Consider the following 26,042-nt stretch of genomic DNA (forward strand, 5'->3'; position numbering starts at 1 on the left):
AGCGTATTTTCCAATGTCCATCCAGGAGACACAAGATCCTTCTGCTGTGCTTTGGCTTGATGAGATCCAGGACGCTATTCTAAAGGCAAACCAGGACACGAAGGACGCCTTGCTGTGTAAGAATACAGTCTCGTATTCGTATCACATACATTCATGTATGCCGCACCTGCTCCTTCCCTTATGCTGTACCCGTGTCAACAGTCTCTCAGTCCATTCATGCCATCAATGAAGCGGTGGATAGCGGTGTTGCAGCTCAGACCCTTACTGCGCTGCGAAACCCTGGGGCAGGACTGTACGGGGTCACTTCTGAATGTGCGCAGACGTACCAGGATGACTTGGCCAAAGTCAAAGAAGAGAAGAAGAAAGATGGTGAGGGCACAAACTAAGGGTGAATGTGGTTATGAAGGATATGGAAATGTATAGAATAGACGAGCTTCAACCTAGGCTGTGTCTCATTTGAGTATATAGTATATACAAATATACAGTATATAGTATATAAAGTATAGTATATACGCACTTGATCAGATCAATTTATATGTGCACTGTTTATCATTTCAATAACTATTTCAATTTGATTACCAACTAATAAAATCAAACTCTAGTATTACCAAAGATCGGAATGGGGCTACAAACAAAATTTGTTTCATTTTATTTCTAAGCGCATTTCTGGGCACTCAAAGGCACTGTACAAACAAGAAGACGGACCAATAAAAGCAATACAAAAATAGATTTAAAACAAAAACAAAACATGAAATACAAAGCATTGGTTAAAACTACTGCAAAATCACAAATCTGAAATAAAATCCACAACAAATTGGGTGCAAAACGTGCAAAAATGTGAAGATTTGAACATTTAAAGGAACATTTAAGGTTACTTTTGCCTTCAGTGAAGATGTGGCGGCGAAATGCCACACAGACACCACCTTCCTGTTTTGTCATGCGTTATTTCTTCAATGCAATCGTGTTTGTCACCGTCTTTATCAAAATGCTGCCACTTACAACTTTCATTTTGGGTTACAGCACTGAGGCGAGAAACACTATTGAATTCATCATTCGTCTTCAATGAAGGCAAAAGTAATCATAAATGTTCATTTATCCCTTTCATTAATCATTTATATGCATTTATATGTATTTCGAGTGGTTTTCTGCATGTCAAACTATACTTGTAAAGCCATAGAAACATGTTTTGTGTTAACGTTTTTGGCTTTCTGGAACGGATGAATTGAATTTACATGACTTCTTTTGGGAGAAATTGATTAAGTTAGAATACGTTTTGGTTAGAGTCGGACCTTCTGGAACGGATGAATGACGCTAACCAAAGTTGCACTGTAACTGATGTAATAAGTCAGGCTATATGGGGCTAAATTACGTGAATAATTATTATTATTGATATTCAGGTGATAACAAAAGCGAGTGGGTGCAACACTGGGTGAAGGGTGGACACAACTACTATTACAACCTGAATACAAAAGAGGGTACCTGGGTGGAACCGGAGGGCTTCCTCCAAAACAACACGCAGCTCAACAAGGAGGACATTCAGGTATGTTGCTGTGCCTGTGCAGCTCTGCATCCAGCCAGCTGTGTAACACTAACTTTTTCCTTATTGGGCTCAGTCTGTTGTTTCAGGCGTAACCACAGCTTACAACCGAGAGCAGCTGTGGCTGGCGAATGAGAATCTCATCACTAAGCTGCAAGCTCGTTGCCGTGGCTACCTGGTGAGGAACGCCCTAAAAGAGAGGATGCACTTCCTAAAATCACAAGAGCCAGCCGTTACACGCATCCAGGTAAGAAGGAGGGGAATCATCTAAGGCTCTCATGGATGATTCCATCTTCCACAATTCCGTCCATGATTCCATAAGGTCCTACATTACCCTCATTCTGACTTGGCTACGTTGCATGCTTGCACGTGCATGGAAGGGAGCCTTGCCTTCCTCTTCCAGTCGTGGCAAAAAAGTGGAGCCGTATGCCTAGCGGCGGAGTGTCCAAAGTGTGGCCCTGGGGCAATTAGTGGCTCACAGCTTTTATTGGCCCACACAACAAAAAAACGACAGGAAAAGTGGAAAAAACGATGTCAGAAACACAATTACGCCAGTGTATGATAAAGAATTCGTCACTGATCATTGTTTTCTAGGCTCACTGGAAAGGCTACAAACAGAGGAAGGACTTCAATGACCGTAAGAAGTACCTGGAGGACCACAGTGACGATGCTGTCAAGGTAAAAATCATCATTTTTAAACAAAATCAGCAGCAAATGCTAGACTTGCCAGTTAAGCAGAAGGATTCACTCCTTTCCCTCAGATCCAATCAATGGTTCGGATGCATCAAGCACGTAAAAAGTATCGGGATCGTCTAAAGTACTTCAAAGATCACGTGAGTACACGTTGCAGCAAAAATTTTATTGTCCCCTCTTACGGGATAATACTGTAGAAATTAAACTTGGATGTAATTTAGAATAGTCAGCGTACAGCTTGGAAAGCAGTGTAGATTTACTGTCCTCAGAAAATAAGTCAACACGCAGCCAGTATTGCCTTAATAGCGGTGCATCCCACAGTGAGCAGGTCCAAACTGTGCCCAAAGTTTCAATGTTTAGTGTCAGCACCATTGCTGTCTAGCACTGCCTTAATCCTCTTGGGAGTGAAATGTGAGGGGTGTACTCAGTTTTTTATATACTGATTATGATTATGATTATTATATGATTACCATCTATTGGCACAGAGGACATTTCCATCAAGTCCTGTGTATTTACAAACTCCTGATCAAAAGGTTCTAATTAGAGCTTCAAAATGCAAAAAGAAGAAATTGAAGTCAGGCAAAACACTTTTTGAGTAAACTATTTATTGCAAACAACCACAAAGGGAAATAGGCTGTTCATCGGCTGATCAAAAGTTTAAGACCACAGACCTTTCAAGGCCAAAATCTCTTGATAGCAAAGGCAAAAAAGCTTTCTCTCTTTGAACACTGTTGGATTGTTGAGCTGCGTAAGCAAGGCCTCGCTCAGCCCGCGTTTTTTGCTGAGGTTGAATGCGGTAAGACAGTCATTTTAAACTTCTTCAAAGATCCTGGGACCCAAAAAAATGTCACCGACTCTGAGATGGAGGATCCAATTGGCTGTTAAACAGTGGTGACCGCAAAGTCGGCCCAAATGAAGGTTGTTACTGGTGCTGAGTGCAGTCCAAAAACCATCAGACGGTGTCCGCAAGAGAAGGCTTTTAAGAAGAAACAAGGTCTTCAAAGGCCTCATCTCAGTTTATTCTCTGATGAGAAAAATGTAACCTTGACAGCCGTGATGGCTTCCAACATTGCTGACATGACAAGGAGATCCCACTTGAGATGTTTTCCACACAGCACAGTGGAGGGGGCGCCATCATGATCTGGGTGTTTTTTCTTTCAATGGAACAACGGAGCTACAGATTATGCAGGGGTGTCAAACGGTAGTTGGCTATGTGGAGATGTTGCAAGGGGCATCCCTCATGACCGAAAGCCCTCGCCTGTGTGTTAGTGAAAATGATAATAATAATGATAATAGTGGTAATGATTCAACAGGACAATGCTGCACTTCACAATGCCTGCCTGACAAAGGACTTCTTCCTGAGGAATAACCATACTATTTTGGACCATCCTGCCTGTTCCCCTGATCTAAATCCAATTGACAAGATTTGGGGATGGATGTCAAGGGAAGTTTACAAAAATAGACATCAGTTCCAGACAGTTGATGCCCTCCGTGAAGCCATCGTCTCCACCTGGAGCAACATTCCCACTAGCCTCCTGGAAACACTGGCGTCAAGCATGCCCAGCTACTCATTACTGAGTCCTTTATTGAACATTGTATTTTTCTTTTGAGGGGGTTGTTTTTTTTTTCTTTCATTATGGTCTTAGGCTGTTCATCAGCTGATCAAAAGTTTGTTTGACTTTAATGCTTGTTGGTAATAAATTGCTCATTTTGTTTGTCTCTCTGACATTTCTTCTTTTTGCATTTTGAAGCTCTACGTAAAACCTCCTTATGATCCAACAGTGCAAAATGAAATGTCAGACGGTTCCCCCCCGACACATCTGTTGACATTCACTCAATGTCCTCCGGAGTTTGGTGGGGAGGGCAGTGGGCTTGGGGCCTGCATTGGTTTTCTAACTTGGACTATTGATCAGCCTAGTGATAGATGTTTTCACCGCAGATCAAAGACGTGGTGAGGATCCAGGCTTTCATCAGAGCTAACAAGGCCAGGGACGACTACAAGACGCTGAGTAAGATGGAGACCCACCTTTTACCTGTCTTTATTTTGTAGCTCCCCTCTTGATTTTTCCACGTCTCAAAACATCTTCACACAGTCAGCGCCGACAATCCTCCGATGGTGGTGGTGAGGAAGTTTGTCCACCTGCTGGATCACAGCGACCAGGACTTCCAGGAGGAGCTGGAGCTGATGCGGCTCCGTGAGGAAGTGGTCACCAACATCCGCTCCAATCAGCAGCTGGAGAACGACCTCAACTTGATGGACATCAAGATTGGTCTGCTGGTGAAGAACAAGATCACCCTGCAGGAGGTGGTGTCCCACAGCAAGAAGCTGACCAAGAAGAACAAGGGACATCTGTCCAACATGATGATGATGAACAAACACAGAGGAGGTCTGAAAGCCCTCAGCAAGGAGAAGCGAGTCAAACTGGAAGCTTACCAGCACCTCTTCTATCTATTACAGGTATCATCTTAGTATTTAGAAGGAACGAGCGCTCCATATTGATATTGAACCTCATTGTTGCCTGTTTTCAGACCAATCCCACATATCTGGCCAAGCTGATCTTCCAGATGCCTCAGAATAAATCAACCAAATTTATGGATTCTGTAATCTTCACCCTGTATAACTACGCCTCAAACCAGAGAGAGGAGTATCTGCTTCTCAAGCTCTTTAAGACTGCCCTGCAGGAAGAGATCAAGTGAGTGACAAACAGCTGGAGATGCATTTACTTGATGGTCCTCTTCAAGCTTGAAAGCATGTACCCTACTCGCATACACTTCATGGAAAACTGCACTTTTTTCTTTTCATTTTACCCATCATCCACAATCCTTAAGTGAAACATGAACACACGTCTTGTCCTTTATTGTGCATTCCAAAAGAGAGAAAAACAGCTAGCATGAGGCAGATGACAATGCACGTAATGGGACACACCTATTCCGCCTATAAAGCCCTCTAAATAAAATGGCAGCAGTGTTCCCTGCATATTAACCAAGCCAGTCATGTCCCCAGCATATTGTCGACATGCTTTATAGCACAATTATCGACCACCAAAACACTTAGGAGTTTATTCATTTATTTTAAACAACTACATATCATTTAGACTAGTTCTCACAAATGTACTTACTTTTCACTGTTTTCCTGTTAATGGTATACATTACCTCAGATGACTGACATGTAAAAGTATTGATATGTTAATTTCAGAATCGATTTACTGGTATCAGAGGTATCAATATTTCAGTATCGACCCGCCCGTTGCTAGTCCTGAGAGGTAACGTAATCTAATGGAGTTGTTGCATCGCCTGTGAGTTTGAATTGAATTTAGGGACCACACGTCTTGTGGTGAAAGATACAGCCATTCAATACCAAAATAGAGTAAGTATTACATGGTAGCATGAATATCCCAGCTACTACATGGTCGTAGAATGTATATAAAATCATAAAACGTTGTTGGAGGTGTTTTAATAGAGGGCTCTGTAGCCAGACTAGGTGAATCCCATTACGTGCGTTAGTTAGCTGCCTCCTGCTGGCAGTTTTTCTCATATTTAGAATGCACAGAAAAGTGTCTTACAACAAAATAACATCTTTTTTCCTTAATATTTCAACTTTAACTTTAATTATTTTTATCTGTAATTTAATTGATTTATTATTTTGTATTTTAATAATTATACTAAGCTACTCGCTTTAGCTTGCCGTGTGTTACGACCACAACAGTAGCTCGTGTTAGGGATCATTGTGAGATAATTCAAACCTGCAATAAAAGCCTGTTGTTCCCACGATAAAGTCTGGTGCTTGTGTGTCTCGCCAAACGTTGCAGTAACTACTGACACTGACACCTAGTGATCAATGTAGAATACTACATATCTTCAAAACATCTTTGAATGCTTCTTCTGAATGCCTTATATTTATATTTTTTACTTCATTTAACGTTTTTATGCTTGAAAATGCTTAAATTGCGCAAGAAATATTTATACGAATAACAGGACATATTCAACGACGAAACAACGTGATTTATCGATAAATATGTTTTTGAAAAAACGTGACAGTAAAATTTGAAGTGTGAATCCCTAAGCTTTTGTGAGTAGCGTGTAAGCAATATAAATGTTGAGGGGAACAATGTGGTAACTCACTAACAACACAATTGATGTTATTTTAGCAGTAAATCTCACAGGAGGAAGAAGGAGTTTGTGTTTTACCACAGCGTGCTTTATCTAAACATCTGACCTGCAATTGTGGAGAGTTGGAAAATGTGGCTGTCAAAAACAAAACTTATAACATAAGTTGTCCTGAACTGTCTTCAGGTCAAAAGTTGACCAGATGAAGGAGGTTGTCACCGGAAACCCGACTGTCATAAAGATGGTGGTGAGTTTCCACCGTGGCGCACGAGGCCAGAATGCGTTAAGACAGATTTTGGCGCCGGTTGTCAAGGACATCATAGATGACAAAACGCTGAACATCAAGACCGACCCAGTGGACATTTACAAGAGCTGGGTCAACCAGATGGAGACACAGACTGGAGAGGCCAGGTGAGCGAGAGGAATCAAACGTTCAAGAATCAAATTACAAATGCAATCCAAGTATGGTGTCGGTGCAGTCTTCCAGTCCGAGGAGCGTCAACATGAGTGGGTTCTACTTCAGTATAATAGCGTCTTGTTTCCTAGCTTGTAACCTTTGCGTTAGTTAAACAGTGGTGACTGTAAAGGTTACAACTTTGCGGTCACCACTGTTTAACTGCGAGCTGTTTTATATCTCTATAACAACAAAAAGAGATCATCACTGATCAAACTCCTGTGTCCACAGTAAGCTGCCATATGATGTCACACCTGAGCAGGCAATGGCTCATGAAGAAGTTCGGAATAGACTGGAGGCCTCCATCAAGAGCATGAAGGCGGTGACTGACAAGTTCCTTTCTGCTATCATCGTCTCAGTGGATAAAATTCCGTGAGTATACGTTGGCTTCAGCTGAGCTTTATCGAAACCTGACTTAAAACGTGTCTGACTGACTCGCACTGTTCTCACCCATCTGTCTTTTAGCTACGGGATGCGCTTCATCTCCAAGGTCCTGAAGGACACCCTTCATGAGAAGTTCCCAGATGCTACAGAGGATGAATTGCTGAAGGTTTTCAGACTCTATATTGTTTGATATTACAAAAAACACACACACACACACACTCACACACAATTACTGTGTTTGTACGCTATATACCATAAATTCCGGACTATAAAGCTGCTACTTTTTCCCCATTCTGTGAACCCTGCGGCTTAAACAATTATCCAGCTAAAGGATGGCTAAAAGAACTACAGTTTCCATGAGTGCAGATTCAGGAAGGAATGAATTTGAGTGGTAAAGTGGACGCTAATGTCACGTTTTGAGTTCGAAACCGCAATCATATTTTGATCTGACAAATCTTAAGTAAATTCAATCGTCCTTCTGCCTTATAGACAAACGTGAGAGTGTCTAAATTGACCCCTTTTGATAATAAATCTGTACAGAGGAACTTCTTTTCTTGGTTCCATAAATTACTGTATTTAAAGTTTTCTTTGCCACTGAAAAAATACAGACTAAAGCATTTGCTAGAAAGATATCTTTGGATGGATGGTACTTCTCCGTTAAAGAAAAAACAAAAACTTGAGCCGAATCCTCTAGATCAGTGGTTCCCAAACTTTTCACAGTAGTGTACCCCTTCAGAGACCATGCACTCTCTACTCCTGCACACTTCAAAAACAAAAATCATTTTTAATTTTCATTAAATTGAAATATTAAACATGATTAATTGGTTAATTAATTGCATTATTCTGGTTCAAAAATGTATATTTTGCATGGTCAAATTTTGATAAAAGTTTTACATGAGCACTGCTAAATAGATAATATGTGCATTTCTCTTGGAGATGAATAAAGTATCCAAGTATTGGTCCTACATATCTTCTATTTCCGACAGATGTTGGGATCCTTCCCTTTGAATGGGATGAACTTGAGCTTCACTTTTGTCCACTTGCAATTGCTATAATTTAAATCTGCATAGTAATTTGATACCAAATTGAAAGGGAAAGTTGATAAAGCAGTTTCTAAAGTACAAAAATGCATGCAAGCGGCGATAAAGCCTCAATTTCTCTCTTATCCTGACAAGCACATACTGTACACTGACAGGTTTTCACAGTGTGTGTATTGGAACAGCAATATAGATCAAACCTTTAGGATGAAACACTCTTAACACACAACATAATCATCAAACTTGCTTCCTGATTCATATAACTCACACAGAGCAATGACAAATCTTTCTGCTATGACGGTGCGCTCCGTGTTATGCGGCGTTCAGGTGCGCTCGTAATTGTGAGGGTTAGGCGCCAATTGTTTTTCCATTTTTATTCACATACCCCATTATGACAGTTGGTGTACACCTTGGGGTACACGTACCCCACTTTGAGAACATAGGCTCTAGATGAATTCATCATTGTATGCTGCTTATGTTTGTTTAAATTCAAATTGAACTGCATTTTATATTTTACTCTATTTACTTATGTATTTAGACGGAACCGGATATGACGTTTACGTCTGCGCTACGTGCATTGCCTAACTTTTCTTTGTTTGGGCATTAATTTGTGTAGCATTCTCACCCTGAATGAGCCTTACAGGATACCGCAGTATTGTGTAAACTTAAGTATCATTACTTGGGTGTGGGTGTTGGGTGTGTGATCCAAGATGGCTGAATAAACAAGCAGTGCTGGGAGTAGTCTGTCCATCAAGGTAAAACTTTGGCAAAACTGAATCTGCTGCATTTCGAACACCGAGGTTCCTCTGTCCAGCCTTCCGCGCCCATTCATGTTCTGATACACTGAAGAGTCCTTTCTCTTTTTGCATCAGTCTACAAATCAAACAACCTGACCTCCATGTAACAGAGCATTTTGATTTTGGTTTTTCAGATTGTGGGGAACCTTCTGTATTATCGTTACATGAACCCAGCGATTGTTGCCCCTGACGCCTTTGACATCATCGAGATGTCGGCGGGTGGTCAGCTGACCAACGAGCAGCGGCGAAACCTGGGCTCTGTTGCCAAGATGCTGCAGCACGCCGCCTCCAACAAGATGTTTCTTGGAGATAACGCCCACCTGAATCCCATCAATGAATATCTCAGCAATTCTTATCTGAAGTTTCGGTGTGATACTTAATTTGGTCAAATCTGTCCGAATGCTTTTTGCATATTTGAGTATGTCATCTTTTTTTCTCCCCCCCCCATAGGCGCTACTTTTTGACAGCGTGTGATGTCCCTTCACTTGAAGATAAATTCAACGTGGATCAGTACTCTGACCTAGTCAATGTCACCAAACCTGTCATCTACATCTCCATTGGAGAGATTATAAACACACACACGGTGAGTTTGTATTTGCCTACTGTGATCTTTATGCTCTTTTGCTGTGGTCTGCAACAACATGGCATACAAAGAAACACACATTCATCCATCCATCCATGCCACTTATCCTCGCTGGGGTCGCGGGTATGTTGGAGTCTATCCCAGCTGACTTTGGGCGAGAGGCGGCATACACCACATTCAAACATAATAATCATAAATAACAAAGTGCATGAAATGAAAGAAATGAACTGAATACGAGGCTTATTACTGCGTCACACGGTGCACAGCGGTGGTGCTTTCAAGGACCACCAACAAAGTGATCGCAAGGTCCAGCATAAAGAACATAAACATGCAAACTTGGGGGCTTTCTAACATAATCAGCACATGCAAGAAACAAAGTATAGGCTCATGCAGCTCAGAAAATCTTCAAGATGAAACCCTATTAATGCACGACATACCAATTTTGTTTGCTGTAGCTGCTGCTGGACCATCAGGATGCCATTGCTCCAGAGCACAATGATCCCGTCCATGAGCTGTTGGAGGACCTGGGAGAGGTTCCCACTGTAGAGTCCCTCATTGGTGAGTGAACTGAATCATGCAAGATCCTCTAAATGAAAAACAACTTTTTTATAAATACCAGCAGTATGAGAGACACAGTGAAATAGAGTAGAACCAACAACCCATCTGTGTGGACCAACTCAAGCACCCATCCACCGTGTGCCCACTTAAGTCGACGTCGACATACATGGCTGTAGTTGTTGTTGTCGACATAAAATGTGAGAGGCGAAGGGGTCATTTCTATCAAAAATCGGCTAGTTTGTGTCGACATGTGTTAGTAGTAGTAGTAGTGTAGTATTTTTAATGTCATCATTATGGCTAATGTGAAATGACAACAGTAACATAACTACTGTCTAAAAACTTAAATTTCAACTTGCACTTTAAAAAAACATTTTTTTAGTAGGTATGCGTACCCAAACTTTGTATTGAAATGGCATTGATGCCCGTGTAATCAGTAGTAACTAGATCAAAAAACGGAATTATTAGTTAGTATTAATTTATTATGTATTAGTATTATATGTAATATTTTTAAGTTACTAAATCAATATTTAGTATTTATTTTGTATTAATTCGTATTATTATTGTGGTTATATTTATTATCTTTATTAATCGTTCATATTAATTTATATATTTTTTATTAATTATTATCTTTAATAGTTGCTAAATTAATAGTTAATTAATTTAATATGTATTTTTATGCTTTATTATTACTTATTGTTGTTATTAATAGCTATTATTAATTTTTGTGTTAATTAATTTATGATTATGATAATATTTATTTTTATTATTTTTATTATTATCTTTATTAATGATTACAAAATGAATACTTTATATTAATTGATGATAATGATTTATTTATTATTATTATTTATTATTATTATGCCTATCAGTGGTAGCATGACAGAAAATAATTGAGAACAATTGCTCGAGACAAGTTTAGTTTCTGTTTCGATTTTGGTTGTGTTAACAACCTATCCATTAACAACATAAGATGTTGTTTACTAATATCTGTGTTACACAGGTGAAAATCCTCTCCCTCCTGATGACCCAAACAAGGAGCTAATGGGCAAGACTGAGGTGTCCCTTACACTGACAAACAAATTCGATGTCCCTGGTGAGGCCAACACTGAGGTGGATGCCAAGACCCTCCTGCTCAAGTAAGTTCATACTGTTGGTTGAAGCCTTACATTTTACATTCATTGGGTTGACTCATAAATACGTAAGTATATTTTTTGTCGCTCTAGCACCAAGAGGCTGATTGTGGATGTGATCCGGTTTCAGCCTGGAGAGACTCTGACTGAGATATTGGACTCAAAAGCTGGTCCGGAGCAGGTCAGATTACACTAATATTTGTCTGCTTTCTGTAACCAAACCGGATGCTAGGCAGCTATACTGAAATTTAACTCAAAATAACATTTTCTTTTACCATGATTATTCTGTCAGGCCACCATCCCTACGGCCCCCCCAACCTACCTGATTTCAAATATGGCAATCCCTGGCCACTTTGTGCTCAGAATTTTGCGACCATCACAGTTTTTCAAAAATATATGAATAAACTAAAATCAATAAATTTAAATTTGTGACTGAATACGCCTATTATGAATAAAATGTACGTACGGATTTTTTGCCCAAATTCAGCATTTTCAAGCACAAAAATGGCTAAATGAAGTAAAATACTAATGTAAGGCATTCGGAAGATGCATTCAAAGACGGTGTGATGATATGTAGTGTTCTACACTGGTCACTAGGTGTCAGTAATGTTACTGTACGGTCGGGTTTGGAACCGATGTGGTCTGCCTGACTCTTTCAGACAATGCATTACTCTATTTGGTAATATCTCACGTGATAACAGGAAGCGGAGTACCAGCGTGCCATGCAACGGAGGGCCATCCGGGACGCCAAGACCCCAGAGAAGATGAAGCAGGTCAAACCAGTGGTGGATGACAGCCTCACATTACAAGGGAAGAAGGAGAGGATTCAGAGCAACCTGCAGCGGTTAGCAGAGCTCGGCAAAGTTAATCCTGAGAACCGCTATCAGGACCTCATCAATGACATAGCCAAGGTTGAAAGAAGACAATATCATTGTGGTCTCAATAGTCACAACGCATCACAGAATGTCAAAATTTATGTGTGCATTACAGGACATCAGAAATCAGAGACGGTATCGCCAACGCAGGAAAGCTGAGCTGGTAAAACTCCAGCAAACCAACACCGCCCTAAATTCAAAGACCAACTTTTACAACGTGCAGATTGATTCGTACAATCAGTATATTAAAACCTGCATGGACAACCTGGCCAGCAAGGGCAAGTGAGTGTCCTCTTGTGTTTGCCGCACTTTTAGTCATCCTAACGAATATACCTGATCATGTGACTGATCATATGGTTCTTTTCAGGCTGTCAAAGCCAGGAGTCAGCAAGGCCAAAAAGAGTAAACAAGTGTCCCAGAAATACACGGCCTCACGCTTATATGAGAAGGGTGTGCTGATTTCAATCGAGGATCTGCAGCCCAACCAGTAAGTTCTTCAAGAGGTGTCCTTCTTAACCCTTTATTGGGCAACATATTTCCCGCTTTAGAGCCCTGACGCCTCATTATGAGATAATAAAAGCACGAGATTCCTCTCAGCCTGCATAAATCAAACTAATAATGATTACCGTATTGACTTGGATAAGAATGTGTTGAGTTAGGTTCAGGATCTAGAAGTTTACAGTTGCCCCTCGCCACATTGTGGTTTGAATTTCACAGCTTAACTCGTGTCATGGTTTTTCAGAAATATGTTAATGAATAAATAATGCTGCTTTGTGGTTGATTATTATTTGCCTATTATGAGTAAAAAAAAAATTCACATTTAAGAAAAGTTTACATTTTTTTTACCAAATTGAGCATTTTCAAGCATAAAAATGGTTAAATGAACTAAAATACAAGTATAAGGCATTCAGAAGACACATTCAAAGATGTGATGCTATGTAGTAATCTACACTGGTCACTAGGTGTCAGTAATGTTCGGTGAGACACACACGCATCAGACTTGATGAACAACAAGCTGCTATTGCAGGTTTGAATTGTCTCAGACAATAATAATAATTATCACAATAACACGTTCTACTGTTTCGGTACTAACCTACTCCAAGATAAAACTCAACTCTCAACCCCCGACTTCGTAATTAGATATTACTCATTTGCTTTGTCACGTATAACACAAAGCTGGTATACAGTATCTGTATTAGCTCCTTGTTATCAATATACTGACCTTTTAGCAAATACCGAGGTATAGACCATACCACGGGTTACTTGTATCGCTGCACCACTTGTGAACATGGTGTTTTTTTTTTATGTCAAAATTACCAAAAGTACATGCATACAAATAAATTTGTGGAACGAGAAAGGAGAAAAGAAGGTTGGTGTCGGCATAGGTCTATCGGCTGATATACAGTACAATGTTGCAGTATTAGTATCAAACCATCCCTTCTTAAAAATTCAACATTTCAACCCTTTGCATATATTGGAGTGCAAAGGAAGGAAGGAAGAAAGGTAATTGCACACAATACTGCCGCTGCTTTATATTTACATTTTAAACACATCCTGTATCTTTTAATAGCATTTTTGATTGGTCACCAAACCCAAGAGCACCTTTAACCTTTTTTTCCTTTGGTCAGTTTTAAGCCAAGATGGAAACCGCTCATCAAGATCAGTGATTCTCAGCTGGTGGATTGTGACCCAAAAGTGGGTCATAGAGCCGTTCTCAGTGGGTCGCAGGTCTATGCCTGGGGAAAAAGAAAGGGAATGACCCGATGTCCGTGAAAGCACCTCACGGTTGTGTCTGTGCTAGGCGAGGTGCATGCCATGTTTATGGGCGACGGTGTCAAGCTTGAGCGGGAGAGGAAGGACATCGGGTAGGAACTTAACGTGCCTTCCGTCCCGACACACAGCTGCAGATACCTGCTGGAGAACAGCCCGCCATAAAGAGAGAGCTCACGCTGTGCTGCAAACAGCCTTTTTAAATATTCGTCACTTCCTGTTGTACGGAAAGGACGCTCACGGAAAAGCTCCGTCCACTATTACCGGAGTTTTAAACTTTTGCGACCTTGGTGAATACAGTTCGTGATCACAACTTGTGATTACAACTCTGCAAGTGAGTGCTGAGACTTCTGCCTCCACTCGGACCCGCGAGTGGACTAAACTCACCAAAAGAGACAATCAGGTGGAGCCGACAGCCGTTACAAGCAAGCTATCATGCTAGCCGCGGTTTGAAGCCTGATTTCAATAACAGGATAACATTTGGAGTTTTCCTGTGCAGCTTTTTCGACCCACCAGGACTGGTGGGACTTTGGTGAGATACTGGTGAGAGATAAACTCGCCGTTATAACAAAGATTATTCACCGAAGGCATTGCACCACAAGTCAACGGCTAACTGACGGCGTTACCTAGCAACAGTAACAATGTCAAAGGCTCGAGGGAGAAGAAGCGCAACAAGCGGTGGCTCTAGTAGTTCTGGTCGAAGTACTCCAGATTCAGTCATATATACGGATGTCGAACAGATTCCTGAGACAACTGGAGGTGCTCACCTATTACCACAACCGCCGCCGAGACCTTACAAGGATGACACAGTCAACCAGTTGACACACCTGAGTGGAAATATAGACAAAGCAACAGCGACAGCCTTGCAGAAGGTTAAACACCGCGCAAACAAGCAAGAAAGAAGTTCAATGGAAAAGAGTGAGTATACTATGGCGAAAACCATGGAGGATTATGGAAAACAGATGCAGCAACTTGTGGAGAATTCCAACTCCCTGCATCAACTAATTCACAGTTTGATAGAGACTACCAACGCCATACAAAGAGAAATGCAAGGTCTGAGAGTGGAGAATAAAAAATTACAGGAAAGTTATGATGCACTGGGAGCCACTCTCAAAAAAGAATGTGAAGAAAAGGATAAAATCATTGAGAAGCTGAAAAACACCATAGATGATATGGATCAGAACACACGAATGAATGACGTGGTCGTGACGGGACTTCGAATTAAACCAAGGTCCTATGCCAGAGCAGTGGCGAATACTGAAGAACCAGACGAAAGGGATGTCGCCTCAACAGAGCAACAAGTTGTTGATTTTTTGCAATCGAAGGAGGTGGATGTAGACATCCAATCTATTGATACTTGCATCCCACTGTATGGGAGGAACCGCACTACACCCGTCATCATCGTCAAATTCACCAACAGGAAAAACAAGGTTGCTCTGCTGAAACAGGGAAAGAAGCTGAAAGGAACAAATGTCTACATGAATGACCACCTGACCAAGCGCAACGCTGAGATTGCGAAGAAAGCACGTGATCTGAGGAAGCAAGGAAAGATTCAAGGAACATGGAGTGCAAACTGCAAAATCTTCATCAAAGCAAATGGAGGACCAGAGGCCAGAGTTCTTGCTGTCAAAGACATCAAGGACCTAGAAAGATATTGAGGTCTCCCAACATGGAGGAAAACAGCTTTAATATGCTACAAGAAGATTTACAATTGGACACTTTTCACTTTACAGATCACAAACAATTGGATATGGAAAAAGACATTGATCCGGACTCAAATTTTTTCTCTCACATTACAAACGACTGCCGTTATTATACGGAGGAGCAATACAACAACAGTTTTATCAACGACGACAAGTTATCCATCATACACATAAACAGCAGAAGCTTGAACGCAAACTTTACTAATATTAAACAATATTTGAATCAATTCAAAGAACCTTTCAAAGTTATAGCAATCTCAGAAACTTGGATTAATGCTAACAAAGGAATGGACTTCGAGCTGGAAGGATATGAAATGACGTGTGCAAACAGGAACAATGCAAATGGAGGAGGTGTGGCCGTATACGTGGACAAACATCTGAACTACAAAATGGTAAAGAATATGTCATTTGTCATTGATAACATTTTAGAATGTATAACAATTGAAATCTGTAAAGAAAAAAGCAAAAATGTGTTAATAAGTTGTGTGTACAGAACTCCAAAGTCAAAGATTGGAATGTTTGAGGATTGGATTAAGACAACGTTTACAGACATAGGTCAAAAAACTATTTTCATATGTGGAGACTTCAATATTGACCTCTTGAACTCACACAAGTGCAAGGAAATAGATGACTTTATAGATACAATGTATAGCTTGAGTTTATATCCTAAAATCATCAGACCAAGTAGAATAACAGACCACTGTGCCACCCTCATCGATAATATATTCACCAATGACTTTGATAACAACACCATCAGTGGCCTGCTAATTAGTGACATCAGTGATCATCTTCCAGTGTTTACAATCTACAATGAACATTATAAGAAAAAACAGGCGGAGGCAAAAAAGACTTTTCAAAGATTGCGTACAGAGGATAACATCCGCGCCTTCAAGATAGGTCTAGAAGAACAAAGTTGGGAGAGTGTCTACAGTGCAACAGATGTGGACGAGGCATATGACAGCTTCCTTGGCACTTATATGGAGCTCTACGATAAGAACTGTCCCTGGCAAGAAAAGCCCAAGAAGCAAAAGAAAAACCAGCAGCCATGGATGACAAAAGGACTAAAAAACGCCTGTAAGAAGAAGAACACATTATACAGGACATTTATCATTCAACAGACTAAAGAAGCAGAACAAAAGTATAAGACATACAAAAACAAGTTGACAACTATCTTGAGAGTGTGTAAGAGGGAATATTATAGTCACGTACTAAATAAGAACAAAAATAACATGAGAGCAACTTGGGGCATCTTAAATAGTATTATAAAGAACAACGTTAAGAAAGCAGACTATCCTCCCTATTTCATGGTTGGAAACACTTACAGGAATGACATGAATGCGGTAGCTGAAATGTTTAATGAATATTTTGTAAATATTGGACAAAAACTGGAAGAGGAAATTCCAAAACAAGACACAATTGATGAAGGGATTGATATTATTGATAGGAATCTTAATTCTATGTTTCTCACTGCTGTAACCAAAAAGGAGATCACTGACATTGTTAACCATTTTAAGGCAAAAACATCAACTGATTGTCATGGAATCGAAATGGAAACAATTAAAAGGGTCATCAATGAGATCGCAGACCCGTTAACATATATTAGTAACTTATCATTTCAGACTGGAATATTTCCAAGCAAAATGAAAACAGCCAAGGTGGTTCCAATTTTCAAAAAAGGAGACAAACACCAATTTACAAATTATCGACCAGTTTCCTTGTTACCACAATTCTCGAAAATTGTGGAGAAGCTATTTAATAATAGGTTGGACAAATTTATTAATAAGAATGAATTATTGGCAAGTAGTCAATATGGTTACAGAGCCAACATTTCAACTTCTATGGCACTGATGGAAATCACGGAGGAAATCACTACTGCCATAGACAACAGAAGATGCGCAGCTGCAGTATTCATGGATCTGACAAAAGCTTTCGATACAATTAATCACACTATTTTAATTTCAAAATTAGAAAGGTACGGAATTAGAGGTTTAGTCTTAAATTGGGTTAAAAGCTACCTAGCAAAGAGGAAACAATTTGTAAAGCTAGGAGAATATACATCTGGGAGTCTACACAATACGTGTGGAGTACCACAGGGGTCCATACTGGGACCAAAACTGTTTAACTTGTACATTAACGACATTTGCAAAGTAACTAACAACTTAAAATTGGTCTTATTCGCCGATGATACCACCGCTTTCTGTTCTGGTGAAAGCACACAAGAACTCATTAAAAAGGTCAAGGATGAAATGGTCATATTAAAGTCATGGTTTGACAAGAATAGATTATCTCTGAATTTAAGTAAAACTAAAATAATGTTATTTGGTAATAGTAGAAAGGACACGTATGACCAAATACAAATTAATGGAACGGATATTGAAAAAGTGGAAGAATATAAATTCCTTGGGGTTATAATAGATGAAAAAATGAGTTGGAAATCTCATATTAAATATATACAGCAAAAGGTGGCGAGAAATATCTCTATATTGAATAAAGCAAAATATCTTCTTGATCAAAAATCACTCCACACTCTGTACTGTTCCTTAATATTTCCATATCTAATGTATTGTGTGGAGATATGGGGAAATAATTACAAAAGCAATCTTCACTCACTCACTGTACTGCAAAAAAGATCGGTGAGGATAATTCATAATGCCAAGTATAGAGAACATACAAACCCTTTATTTTTAAAATCACAGATATTAAAATTCGCAGATTTAGTACACTTTCAAACCGCTAGAATAATGTATAAAGTTAATAATAACTCGTTACCCAAAAATCTAATCAAGTATTTCTCAATCAGAGAGGAGAAATATGATCTTAGAGGAAAATTAAACCTAAAACATTTATATGCGAGAACAACGCTGAAAACCCACAGCATTTCCGTGTGTGGAATTAAATTATGGAACGGATTGAGTAAAGAACTCAAACAATGTACAGAGATGAGCAAATTCAAAAAACAATACAAGCAGTTGATGTTTGCTAAATACAAGGCAGAAGAGTCCTGATTGTTCTGTCAGGTTTGTTATTTTATTTTATTTATTTTTTTATTTTCTATTTTATTTTATTTTATTTTATTTTATTTTTTATTTATTTAATTAAATTTTATTTTTTTTTATTTATTTATTTTTATTTATTTATTTATTTTTTTTTAAAATAATTTTCTTTGTTGTGTTTAAAAAAAAAAAAAAAAGCTTTGTTCTTATTTATTTATTTATTTATTTAGTATTGTCATCATTATTATAATTATTATGAATGTTCTCTCCTTTTTTTGGGGGGGAGGGTTATCCCACCGTTATCTATTATGTGTTATCCTGACTATCACTGAAAACATGACATGGAATCCAGGAAGTGAACTACATGTACTGTACTAGATGTAGAATGGATGGGGGGTAGGATTAAATAAGCTTTGCTTCTTCCTACTCCTTTTGGACATGTGGAACTGTCAAAGAATGATTCACGAGATGTATTCCATTGTAACCTTCATGTTCAAATAAACTAAACCAAACCAAACCAAACCAAACCAAATATAGGATTATTGAGAAGTTTGAAGTTGAAAAACTGCCATTTGGGTCACCGCTTGTCATTTGAGGGGTGATAGTCACTGATCTAGATGTTATTATTTACCCTCCCTCCCATTTGTGTTTCTCACTTCACAGGTTCAAGAATGCTATTTTCGAGATCTCTCCATCCGAGGCTGTTGGCGTGTTTGACGTAAAGGCCAAGTTCATGGGGGTACACTTGGAGACGTTACAGTTAGAATACCAGGTATGCTGCTGCCGATACAGTCATGGCCAAAGGTTTTGAGAATTAATTTCTACAAAGTCTGCAGCCTCAGTTTTTTTAATAGCAATTTGTATATACTCCAGAATGTTATGAAGAGTATAAAATGAATAGCAATGAATTGCAAAGTCCCTCTTAGTTTTGAAAATGAACTTAATCCCAAACAAACATTTCCACTGCATTTCAGCCCTGCCACAAAACGACCAGCTGACATCATGTTAGTGTTTCTCTGGTTAACATAGGTTCGAGTGTTGACAAGGACAAAGACTGCAGACAACTGTGTCATTCTGAGTTAGAATAACATCCTGGATACTTTAAAAGGAGGGTGGTGCTTGGTATCTTTGTTTTTTCTCTGTTAACCATCGTTACCTGCAAGGAAACAGGTGCAGCGTAGCACAGAAAGGGACAAAAAAGTAGCAAACTTTGTGAAAACCAATACTTGTGTCATTCTCAAAGCCTTTGGCCATGACTGTACATTGTATGTTGACATAGCACTGAGATAAGTGCTCATTGTGTGTTTTCTTGCTTCTTCTGTCGCCCCCAGGATCTCCTCCAGCTGCAGTACGAAGGCGTGGCAGTGATGAAGCTCTTCGACAGGGCGACCATCAATGTCAACCTGCTCATTTTCTTGCTCAACAAGAAATTTTACGGGAAATAGAGGAAACAATTTAGAAGAAGGCCGTGGACTGATTTAGCCGCCAATGTAACCTTTTACGCTTTGCTCAAAAGCCCCGACCTGAACCATGATGGTTGTCAAACGTCTCCCCCGATGCACTTGTTTCAGATATAGATATGCAGATATATTTTCTACTATGTTGCATCACCACATGGAACCATCCATTTGTGGCACTCAGGCCAACGCAAATGTTTGCTTGAGTCTTTTGTTTTTGCCGGTTATGTAACTGCAGCCAGATGTTTAACAGCTGTATTTTTTCTTGAAATATTATGAATATCATGTGCACAAGGCTTTGATCGCTTATAAAAATGTATGTTTTATGTCAAGAGATTGTGTTTTTCTTTCCTGATTCGCTGACTTGACTGATAAAGCATGATAGGCATCTCTTCGCCGAAGTACGTAAGTGCTAAAAAAGTCTAACACGAGACTTTAACACTATTTGGGTGTTTTTTATTGCTTTTTTTTGTATAGATACATAGCAAAATTACAGGTGGTCCTTGGGTTACAAATGAGTTCCAGTCCACTCACACTTTACACAGAACACATGAAAAACATATCAAATTCAGTAATAAAACGATTAAATACAAGAATGAAATTAAACAGTAATTAAAAAGAGAACGACTTCCTCTTCTCCCGGATCTCCTTGTAACAGCGCACGGAATCCATGATCCCGCTAACATTCTTAACATTCATGAAACTTTATCCTTGATGGTTGCAACAGCCGAGCAGTTCGGACCATGAGAGCAGCCAAAATTAGTGGCCATTGTAATGATGTTAATTTTTACTTCCATTGTTGATGGCTTTCCTTTTCTTTGGCGCACTGCTGCTTTGTATGGAAGCCGGTTTCCGCCACTGAAAGAAAAAAAAAAATCCCAATGATAAGTGTGGAATTCTGAGATAAAAAGTCGAAATTCAGAGATAAGAAAGTCATAATTACAAGATAAAAAGTCAAAATTATGAAATAAAGTCAGAATTATGCAGCACATGCACAAGTTATAGCAAATAAGAACAGGGTAAGATCGAATAAGATATACTAATTAAAAAAAAAACTAAACTAAAACTAAATAAATATACATGCACAGAATCACATCTAAAATACAAATAATCACCATGTGTCAAAAGCCAGTTTGAATAAATGAGTTTTTTAATGAGGTTTAAAAACTGTGCTCTGAAATACGCCGTAGCGCAGGTGGAAGGGAGTTCCAGAGCATGGGGGTGAACGCAGCATTTTTTGTACTTCATCCTCGGGACTTCTAATGTTGTGTGTTCAGAACAGCGCTTGACTTTTTATCCCATAAGTTCCACTTTTCATCACATATTTATGACTTTTTATCCTGTAATTTTGAGTTTTTGTCCCATAATTATGACTTACCATGGGGATATTACTTTTTCTTTCAGTGGCAGAAACGGGCTTCTTGTACTTAACGAAGTGCAGAAAGTTAACTAATAAGTGATGTTATTCTTCCTCAGTGTGGCTGCGCAAGCACTCACTGTATTCGGTATTTGTCTGCATTCTTGTGTTGCACGTATTCTTCTGCCGTGTGTAACTAGTTCTCGAGCGAGTCTCGTGTTTACCGACCAGAATTAAAGTTTTTAATTATATGGGAGCGTGTTCGAAACCAGCAAACGTCATAACACAGAGCGCTGTGCAGTAATCCCTCGTCACGTCGCGCTTCAAGTTTAGAATTTTGCGGCTTCACTCTATTACGGTTTTTCAAACGTATATTTATTAATAAAACATCGGTCAAATGGTGTTTGAAAATGACCTATAATTAGTCATAAAATATGCATATTTAAGCCAATTTGACATACTTTTTTCATAAATTAAGCATTTTCAAGCATAAAAATAGCTAAATGAAGTAAAATGCAAGTACCTGTATAAGGCATTCAGAAGACTCATGCAAAGACGTTGATATGTAGTATTCTACACTGGTCACTAGGTGTCAGTAATTTTGCATTGTAACAATAGCCACCGCAAGAAGTAAAAAAAATAAAATAAAATCTCAATTCTAACATGTGAGTCTACATTATGTCTTATTTATGTCTAATGTCTTATTTTCTGTTATGTCTACTATATTGTCTAACATGAGTGCAGGTGTGTTATTTCATGTCTAGAGGGCCCTAATAATGTTTAAAATAATTATTTTGCAGGTCGTAAACAGGTTTTCTATCCTATAACTACGGAAATATTCCGTTTATAAATAAGGAATCCTACTTTGCGGATTAACCGCGATAAACAAGGGACGATTGTAAACCGAGGACCACCTATATGCGCTCGCCCACGCATGTCATGGTTTCAAACTGTCTTTTTTATTTTAACCAGACCACTGATGAATCTGGATGTGAAACACAATGTCAGCGTTGGATATTTGGCAAGAATAATCGCCAAGCTCACATTGAGCTGTCTAAGTCCAAACGTGCTCGATTCGATGAACCACACGTCCACCAAGGCTGAGTATGGAGCGACTGTGAAAGTTGATTCTGATGCGGTTTAAGAGATCGTACAGTAAATGTGGCTTGACAATGTCTTAGTCCTCTTTCAGAAGTCAATTGTGTTTTTGAAAGTCCATCCATGCATCCATCCATTGTTTGTATCCCTTGTTGTCATTCGTCATCAAGGTTCCACACTTCCATACTCATTTTTTTTCCTGTACTTTTTCCATGTGAATTCAGCTCATTTTGCTCCTTTGTGGCTTATATAAGGGAACTTTGATCACCCCAAAATAGAATGTGTATCTTTGTGCGACATAAAATGGAATCCGAACATGTAAACTGGACACTTTCAGAAACAAAATAATAATAATAATGTTGACAAATGTACACTTATTTATATTTTATTCACTGTGGGTCATTCTTGTTTGGAAAGCTGAATACAGGTTGAACTGGAGCAGGTTCAGGATTAACGGTGAGACTTGTTGCGCTGCACCAGGGGTGTCCAAACTGCGGGCCGGGGGCCATTTTCTCCCCGCTTCTCACAGATATTACACTAATTTGCTAAAATGTGGAGGTTTTATTCAGTTTTGTTGACCTCCTTAGGCTCATGGGCGAGTTGAAAATCCACGCACGCGTGGGGAGAATGTGCAAACGCCACACAAAGATGCCCAAACGGATATCCGAACTCTCGATCTCATGACTAAAAATCAGCCTGTTTTAGCATCTTTATTGTATCCTTCAATTTTTCTGCATGGGTGCCTCAGTGGAAAACGTTTGGACACCCCTGCTCTACTTTTGTTTTAAACAGTTTTTAAGACCACTCTTGACTTTTTACTATTATGTGGATTTTTATTTTCATGTAATTTAGCCCTGATGAGAGGCGTTATTCCCCAAACATGAGTTTGTACTTACATTTACAATACATTCTGTTTTATTCTTCCTGTTTTAGAATAAAGATTAGAATACAGATATAATTATGCCATGTTTTCCTGCAGTCGTTTGTTTTGCAGTGTGAAGAAATATGTCAAAAGTATAGACACAACTTGTCATTCAACAGCATGGGTAAGTGTCTCCAAACTTTTGACTGGTAGTGTATGTTAGGCTCTCTCATCATGAACCACTTCCAATCTCAATCGCATCAATTTCATTTACTGAGGATATTGTTAGCTATTAAACATGCAAAGGTATTTTGTAACCTTTAAAACGGGTGCCTTGTTTTTTTTTATTGGCTCGTGCCACATTGCAGAAATAAAATTAAACAAAAACAGGAAAAAAAAATTGAGCAAAAAAAGCTGATTTTTTGGGGGCCTTTTTACCAAAAAAAATATTTAAAAAATATATTGAAATTTCAAAATGGCCCAGGAACCCTTTTGACTTTTCAGTATGCGGCCCTCTGTTATGGACACCCCTGCTCTGCCCTACAATGCGCAAATAAAATCTGTTGTCTGGAAATGGAGAGGGAAAATTAGGATATTTTCTAAACCGGTTAAAACAACCCATGTTCACTAAAATGTATTTACAGTACATCCCCTCTTTTTGCAGGGATAACTGCACGGGACCACCAGCGAATGGAGAAAAAAACATGAGTAACTAATATGCCCATTTTAAAAACGTATTTGTTTTGCTGTATTATCATGTATTTATAAATTATTACAGACTAGTGACGAACGAGATGTGTTTTCTGCAGAAAAAGTTGCCTGTTTTTGGAGAAAATAAATATAAAAATAATTTTTTGCAACCAAAAATCTGCAAATTTGCAGAGTTGTGAATGCTGAAGTGCGAATGTGCAGGGATCGACTGTAAAGAAAAAAAACAGCTGGTATGTCAGTGTTATAGGTGACAATGCGTATTGATTATTAGTATTAACATTTTAATGTATTTTTGCTCTTTTTTAAAAATATTTTTATTGGTTAGAATGTGCAGACAGACAAAAAAAAAACTTTGGGCACCTCTTTTTGTTTTACAATATTTATTTATACATATTATATAATAACAATAATAAGGCTTTATTTGTCACAGCAAATTCACTCTAAAACTGAACATACATGTCTGGGTGAAGCGTTTTGGACTGGGATGGAGGAAGCTGGGTTCGAACTGCCAACCTTGCGGTTACTGGTTGACCCGCTTCGGATCCTGAGACACTAACGCCCCCTTTTTTGAGTGTGAACCCAGGCCATCCGCAGTTAACCTGATCCCTTAATCATGGCCGACAATTTGTCGCCCCCGTGTGGTCTTTAGGGGAATGGGTGGAATTTAACGAGGCAATGTTTTTCTCAGCACTGGAGGTAAAAAAGCCATCGGACGAGAGTTGCTGTAACAAGCCTTGTCAAGCGACGACGAAAATGGTGACACGACAAGCGGAAACTTAGCAGAAGAACTGAGCATTCTTGATGACTTTCGAGCCTCGGAGTTGGCGCTTATGTTCATGGGGTCGTCGGGTCGGAGTTTGAGGTCTGCTGTGCTGTCCGTGGATTAACGCAAGACTCCATTCCGCTGTCATCTAGCGTTTAAAGTGTGGATTTGTGGAAACAAGTGTGAACAGTTGCGCGCGCGTGTGTGTGGAAAAACGCAGTTCCCTCCCCCCCCTTGGAGAAAGTCGACCCTCGGAGTGAGTCCCGGATAAGCTCGGCGGACACTTGTTGAAATCCAACTTAGCGAGAAAAGCTCCATTGCTCGGGAGCTAACGCTGTTAGCAAGATTTCGGCTAACGGAGCATATACTTTGTAGAGTATTTCAAGCTAAACCCCTTAAGTACGACTCGCTCTTATTTAGTAACCGTTTACCGAATTACAGTGTCGACGAGTCGGCAATGTGATTATTTTTTTTTGGTGTGTGTGAAAATGTTACAGGTGGATGTGACAGCACAGTCCGTTTAGCTAGGCTAGCTACTTGCTACTCCGTTCCTGTTCATGTTATCTCGTGCTAGCTTTGACAGCTAAAGTCAAAACAGTTTATCAATATCAACTCAAGTTGCATTATTAACTTCATTTAAAGTCTTGCGAGCAACGGGGCCAATAATCGTAGTTAACTCAGTTGTGACAACTTTTTTTTTTTTTATATATATCAAGTTCTGGTATATATTGACTTTTTTTTTTTTAAATGTGAAATCTTAAAAGATAGAACGTTGATTCAACTTTTCCCAAAGTCGCTGAAGTGCTTGTATAGTGGAGGGGGCCACCATGTCCGGATCCCCGGGCACAGGGGGATCGAACCCCCGGAAGTTCAGTGAGAAGATAGCGCTGCACAACCAGAAGCAAGCAGAAGAGACGCGGGCCTTCGAACAGCTGATGACAGACCTCACTGTCTCAAGGGTAAACTAATTTTTCTTCTTCTCATGTCTTTTTCTATGAGCCCTCCGCTGGAGATGTGCGAGTCATGAACGAGTCGTTCAAAACGTCCTGTTTTTTTTTTTTTTTATACAGAATTGGGACTCACCGATACTTGCCTCTGTTAACTCGCTCACTTACTCCCCTTGCTACCGCTTGCTAAAAAAAAGAAAAGACAAAAATAAATCGTAAGATATCA

The 26,042-nt window shown here is 39.3% G+C and overlaps 2 protein-coding genes across 6 annotated transcripts in view; both read left to right on the top strand.

Annotated features, from left to right (window-relative positions):
- Positions 1–23,626, top strand: part of iqgap1 (IQ motif containing GTPase activating protein 1) — a 70,009-nt gene extending 46,383 nt beyond the window's left edge. Inside the window, exons 16-37 of the mRNA XM_054771788.1 lie at positions 26–116; positions 202–369; positions 1,398–1,540; positions 1,614–1,784; positions 2,132–2,215; positions 2,299–2,370; positions 4,170–4,239; positions 4,324–4,688; positions 4,760–4,923; positions 6,524–6,748; positions 7,023–7,163; positions 7,257–7,341; positions 9,144–9,376; positions 9,460–9,592; positions 10,048–10,150; positions 11,151–11,286; positions 11,374–11,461; positions 11,982–12,191; positions 12,271–12,437; positions 12,523–12,642; positions 19,285–19,393; positions 19,953–23,626. Coding sequence (XP_054627763.1) covers positions 26–116; positions 202–369; positions 1,398–1,540; positions 1,614–1,784; positions 2,132–2,215; positions 2,299–2,370; positions 4,170–4,239; positions 4,324–4,688; positions 4,760–4,923; positions 6,524–6,748; positions 7,023–7,163; positions 7,257–7,341; positions 9,144–9,376; positions 9,460–9,592; positions 10,048–10,150; positions 11,151–11,286; positions 11,374–11,461; positions 11,982–12,191; positions 12,271–12,437; positions 12,523–12,642; positions 19,285–19,393; positions 19,953–20,066 — 3,192 coding nt within the window. The 3' untranslated portion in view covers positions 20,067–23,626. The remainder of the gene's footprint in view (positions 1–25; positions 117–201; positions 370–1,397; positions 1,541–1,613; positions 1,785–2,131; positions 2,216–2,298; positions 2,371–4,169; positions 4,240–4,323; positions 4,689–4,759; positions 4,924–6,523; positions 6,749–7,022; positions 7,164–7,256; positions 7,342–9,143; positions 9,377–9,459; positions 9,593–10,047; positions 10,151–11,150; positions 11,287–11,373; positions 11,462–11,981; positions 12,192–12,270; positions 12,438–12,522; positions 12,643–19,284; positions 19,394–19,952) is intronic.
- Positions 23,627–24,748: 1,122 nt separating this feature from the next.
- The window catches only part of crtc3 (CREB regulated transcription coactivator 3), a 46,709-nt gene continuing 45,415 nt past the window's right edge, over positions 24,749–26,042 (top strand). For 3 of the 5 annotated variants that reach the window (XM_054771814.1, XM_054771813.1, XM_054771816.1), the window contains exon 1: positions 24,750–25,828. In XM_054771814.1, coding sequence (XP_054627789.1) covers positions 25,697–25,828 — 132 coding nt within the window. In that variant the 5' untranslated portion in view covers positions 24,750–25,696. Of the gene's footprint in view, positions 25,829–26,042 lie in introns of all 5 variants that reach the window. The other 2 variants (XM_054771817.1, XM_054771815.1) reach the window with 2 other exon arrangements.

Source organism: Dunckerocampus dactyliophorus, chromosome 3 (assembly GCF_027744805.1).
Source record: "Dunckerocampus dactyliophorus isolate RoL2022-P2 chromosome 3, RoL_Ddac_1.1, whole genome shotgun sequence".
Taxonomy (NCBI): domain Eukaryota; kingdom Metazoa; phylum Chordata; class Actinopteri; order Syngnathiformes; family Syngnathidae; genus Dunckerocampus; species Dunckerocampus dactyliophorus.